The sequence below is a fragment of the Nicotiana sylvestris genome, chromosome 4 (assembly GCF_000393655.2).
Source record: "Nicotiana sylvestris chromosome 4, ASM39365v2, whole genome shotgun sequence".
In the NCBI taxonomy this organism is placed as follows: domain Eukaryota; kingdom Viridiplantae; phylum Streptophyta; class Magnoliopsida; order Solanales; family Solanaceae; genus Nicotiana; species Nicotiana sylvestris.
Genome location: NC_091060.1, coordinates 175,186,141 through 175,192,003, shown reverse-complemented (window position 1 = coordinate 175,192,003; position 5,863 = coordinate 175,186,141). Strand labels below are relative to the sequence as shown.

The following is a 5,863-nucleotide window of genomic DNA, read 5'->3' as shown; positions in this document are numbered from 1 at the left end:
TATGTTCTCAGCATTGTGGATAAATACAATTAGAATAGTATTTGAATTATTGAAAGGGATCTTTAAACAAATAGCCGATCACATATATTATTTAATTTTTTTAGCTATATATATAGATTATATATAATTATACACATATAATATATAAATTATGTATATATTATACATTCATCGACTATTTTCAATTTAACTGGTTGGGTGGCCAGCTAAAATGTCCTCTTCGGCAGAAATTTTCGTGGGTCGTCCCTTTTTGGAATAGTTGATATTATCTTCTTTTTTTTCCCAACTTATGGACCTTTTGGATCCTGGTCTAAAGATCTTTGTTGAGCAAACTAAAAATCTTATGTGAAACGTTAGACCATGGTCTAATATTTTGTCTGTAAGGTTGAATAATATATGAGCTAACATTAGCCTCGAGTCTAACATTGTCTGAAAGAATAATTTATCAAGGGCTATATTTGCACAACTTTTAAAATATGGACAAACTCTAAATGATGGACTAAAATGGACATTTGCAAAAATCACCAAATCAAGGGAAACTACCAATTATGTCCATTTATAAGTAGCTTATTATAAAAATTGGCCAATTTATAAAATATTATTAATATTAGCCAATTAGCTATTTGTAGCAAAATATATCTATTTTTGCTTTTTTTTTTTGAGTGAGTGTTATTAGAATAGATTGGGTACATCTTAAGGAGCTTGTATCTCAGTTTTGGGATGATTTGGTGAAGTTTTGAGGTGGCTTGGATTAAAAATTCGAAGTAAAAACTGAACATGAAAGAAAATGATATGTGCATCACACTATGTATCAATTATGTATCACATTTGTATCAATTGTGTATCACATGTATATCCATGTATAGTTGTATGTGAGATACATGCGTGATACATGTTTGATATATTGTCGCAGAAAGATTTTTTTGAACTCAATTTAATTACGAATTTTGATACACAACCAGTCCAAATCACCTCCAATCTTCCTCAAATTTTGTATATTGACTTATCTATATGTTTTCAATAAATTTTAACTATACCCATTGAAAAAGTTATTTTTTGCTTCTATTTTTGGAATATTGCATTTTTTTTGTATTGCATCACCTTATTTACTACCTCATTTTTCTGGAATTGAAAATTTTCCTTTCCGTCTTAAATCTAATGTTGCTAATCACATTTTAAAATATGGAAGGAAATTTTTGCATGTAATTCTTTGAGAGAAAGAACCTTATTTATTTGGTTTTTCAATTTTTATATGCGTTTGACTAGTTTTGCTAAGTCTATGACTAATGACTAGAGGTTGATAAGTTGAAACTTATTTGGTACATTTGTATAAATTTCCGTAAATCACCAAATCAAAGTGATGGACTAAAATGGACATTTGCGTAAATCACCAAATCAAAGTAGGTCTACCAAAATGGAAACCAGAGAAAATGGCCCATAAAATCCAGCCCAAATTGCTAGAGCTTCTGCTTGAATCAACTCTATATTTTACCAAAAGAAAGAGCTGGATCCGATCCATGACAGAATAATTCAAGTGAAGTGGACGTGAAGAAACGAAGCTCCACTTCTCCATCTTCTTTGGTTCCTCTTTTATAGTCAGTCCCTCCTTCAACAAACATAACATAACATAACATTATTCGTCGGATAACAGTGCTGAAACTGATAATGGAAAATACGACAGGATTAGGAGGAGGAGTAACGATGTTTGTGAACGCGGAGATCGATACGAGTGCTCCATTTAGTTCAGTAAAAGAGGCAGTCATGTTATTCGGAGAAAGAGTTCTTGCTGGAGAGCTCTACTCTGCTAAGAAGCTTAAACAGGTCCATTTCCCTTCTTCACTTTATGTTATAGTATAGCAAATTTAATTACATGTTATTTGACTACATATAGCAGAATTCAAATTACATTTTTACTTAATTATTTTAGTTATACTAAGTGGATTCAAAATATAATATTTATTATTGTTTTAATCAGAGCCGGATGTAATATATAGGTACCGGGTTTAACTAAATCCAGTACTTTTGATGCTGAACATAAATTTATGTGTAAAAATTCATTGAAATTATAACAATGAGTAGTAGATATGAACCCATGATTCAAATACGCAATGGGTTCAATGCTAAAAACCTTAAAGGTTGAACCCATAAAATTCAAATCCTGGATCCGTCTTTGGTTTTAATGGTTTGAATATAAAACTAGGAACTTTTACCTCCTATAGAAAAGTATACACCCTATTTGTTATAAACTAAAATGATTTTAAAATATTATTTTCTATAGTTACCTTTTATATTTTGTAGCAAAATAAGTATTTATGGTATATACTACCATTGAGGCATGAAATACGCTATTTATGTTTTCTTCTCTCTTAGATAGCTAGACATACCTATTTTTAAGGTGATTGTCATTATTGTATTCATGAATACATGGCACGAATATATGTGAATACATGCGCGTACAACTAGACTATCCTGATTTTAGGCGCTTTTTACTGATGTATTCATGAATACAGCAGCGCGAATACATGTGCGTACAGTTGGACTGCCCTAATTTTAGGCGCTTTTTGCTGTTGTATTCATGAATACATGGCGCGAATACATGTGAATACATGCGCGTACAGCTGGACTGCCCTGATTTTTAGGCGCTTTTTGCTATTGTAATACAACGAATACACTACCGTAACAACTTAATAATAGCTATAGGAAGTAATTATATATATGATAGATATAGAAAGTTAATAGCCACTAAAAATAGTGATTTCTGAAAAATCCTCATAAAACTATGGTCTGAATCTAAAATAGGATGGATTCAGTTGAAACCAATGTAGTTAGTCTAGTCCGCTACAACTTTAATTTCTAGAGTGTAACTAAGCTTGATGTATTTTGTATACATAGGGCAGGGAAATTGTTTTCCTACCTGTGTATATTGAAATTCATAATGTTAAAATGTGAATGTGCATAACGGTGGGTACAAAAATGATGAATTAACCTAAAAAAAATGAACAACAAATTAGAGGACTTTGCTTGAGCGGCAATAAAGTATATTTTTTTCATGTTAGAGAATAAATTAAGGCGTGATACAGTGGAAAAAAGGGTGCACTAAGAATTAAGATACTTAGATATATCAAAGATTCTGAATAATTTTACAATGAAGTATTCAACCTGTTTGTTTTTAATTTCTGTTTAGTGACAATACCATATAGGAGTAATATTCTAATATCACCACGTTAAGTTATCTGCAACAATAAGTACTGTTAATTACAGCAAGCACCATCTGATAACCTGGAAAATAAGTGGAAATAACTTGCTAATCATATTAAGGGGTCGTTTGGTACGATGGTTAAACAAAAATAATCATGGGATAAAAATTTAGTATTACCGCCTTATCCCTTGTTTGGTTACTAATCTTGGGATAAGTTATTCTAGGATTAAACATTATCGTCATAACTTATACCCACCAAAGTATGCACTAGTAATCCCAAGATAAAACAGTAAAATTTACAATCTTAGGATTAAAACAACATATCAAACAATCAATAAGAAATAATACTAGAATAATTAGTCTCAACCAGTGGCAGAGCTAGAATTTTCACCAAGGGGTATCAAAATATAAAAACCTAGATATACCGAAAAGTTAAGGGGAGTCAACATATAATAAATATACATAAAATAGAGAAATTCATTTAGCAATACATTGTAATTTTTCGACGAAGAGGTATCGATTGACACCCCTTGTTTGAATGTGGCACTGCCAATTGTCTCAACATAACTAATCACAATATAACTTATCCCGACATAACTAATCTCTGGATACAACTACTCATTTTTTTCCTGGATTTCATTTTCTGCGGATAACAGAAGAAGGATGGATCATCATCAAGTGAAGATGACATGAGTGACCCATTTGATCTTGGAACAGTAACTACAGAGCTGCAAGAGACAAAGCAAAGACTAGAAAAAGCACGAGAAGAAAGATTTGTAATGGTTACTTGTCTCTCTTCTTTAGAAGAAGAACTTGAACGCACAAGAAAAGAGCTTGAGAATTTAAAATTTGAGCAAAAATCCAAAGAACAAGTTATGGCAAATGAAAACGTCGAGTTTCAAAAGAAAAGATATGTGACATTTGCAAATCCTCCAACTTTAAATGGCCTTGTAATTCCACAAAGTGATGATGTTGTCTTACAAATGCATCCTTCTCTCAAGAACAAGAAGAAGAAGAAGAAGAAAATCCCTCTTATTCCACTTATAGGAGGAATTTTTTCTAGGAAGAAGCGTAGTAATTCTGATATTTAATCAGCTCGAACAAATTGATATGCAAATCACGAGGAGTAAGGCAATTCAATACTATATATAGCCGATAAATTTTCAATAATTTTGTTTAGAATCACAGTGTGATTTTATTTTATTTTATTGGGAAAAATTCTCAGGGATACCTTCAGCCACTATTCTTCGGATGCGCACTATAATCTGCTCACTATACAGTATAACTTGTAAACCACACCGTGTGAGTTATATAGATGTGTTTCTTTGTGTAAATTTTTCAATAATGTTGTATTATTACTTGAATGATATGTAGTTCCTTTCGCTTCTTGTACTAATGAACAGAGAATGGGTTTTACAAATATCAATTACAGTCAGACTTCTCTATAATAACATACTTATATAACAATAAGTAAATCTAAAGATATTAATTTGACCAAATCTTTTAAAACCATAATACACCAGTTATAATAAAAATATACATTAGTATTAACTTCCATAATTAAATATTTTATTTAAGTCTATTAAAATACTTAAAGAATTTAGTTTCTAGTAGTTTAGCTTTGAAATGTGTGCGTTAGAGTTTAAATCTTTGTACGTTTAGTTATGAATTTAATAATAATATAGTAATTTTTTTCTACATAAATAGTGAGCATGCATATATTTTGAGATTTTAACTTAAAATTATCTTTTTATATATAACATTAAAAGGGGGAAAAAGTTATATTTTGGATAATTTTTTTCTGTAACAACCAAAAAAAATTTAAACGATAAATATTGTTATATGTGTAATAACTATTTACTATAAAAGCAAAAAAAAAAAAAACGATATTGTTATAGAGAGACTTGAGTACCTTGTCTTCAAGTTAAGATTTAGACAAGCAAATTTGTTACTATAATTAAACCTGAAGATATTCCACATGTGCGACAACTATATATGCATAAATTTACAACATGGGATCATTCGAACGCTCAAAATTCAAAAGCCAACACAAGCACCAAGCAAGGTTGCATATAGTAATACCTTTCAAAGATAAACAAAATTACACAATAACGTCGGATTTTCTACCACTGAAAATTCCCTGATCTTGTGAAGACTTGTTGAAAAACTCTATACAATCAGCAATAGCTTCATTATAATGAGAAGATGATGAATAATAGGAACTACACGAAGTCTTGGGCGGGTCGGGCCTATCACATGACCTCCGCCTTTGTCCTGAGCCCGGCCCGGAGGCCATCGTTCCCTGAGCTCGATTCGGCCTCCTCCGGCCGGACGTTGGAATCGGAAAAACAAAGCGCAAAACAATCTTTCGGAAGCGATCAAAAAGCTTCATAGCTGAGAAATTGATCAATTTATTAGAAGATTGAAAATTTTCTGAGGATATTTCAGCACTACTACCTCTTACTTGTATAACAAAACTCTCTCTTTGAAAAGAAGGCCTTTTACTGTTAGTGTACATTATTGTTCTTTCTCTTTTGATATTGGAATTTCCAGAACACAAAGCTTTTGTATTTTGCTTAAGTCTGGCTATAAGAAGAGATATATATATATATATATATATTCATGACAAGGAAAAAGATGATGTCTCAAATCTTTAACCATGTG

General features: G+C 31.2%; 1 protein-coding gene across 1 annotated transcript; it reads left to right on the top strand.

Moving 5' to 3' along the window:
• Nucleotides 1–1,560: 1,560 nt before the first annotated feature.
• On the top strand, nucleotides 1,561–4,595 carry LOC104246139 (WEB family protein At1g75720-like). The gene is made up of 2 exons (XM_009801896.2): nucleotides 1,561–1,821; nucleotides 3,856–4,595. The coding sequence occupies exons 1-2, from the start codon at nucleotides 1,666–1,668 to the stop codon at nucleotides 4,288–4,290; spliced, it is 591 nt and encodes a 196-aa protein (XP_009800198.1). The 5' UTR covers nucleotides 1,561–1,665; the 3' UTR covers nucleotides 4,291–4,595.
• Nucleotides 4,596–5,863: the final 1,268 nt, after the last annotated feature.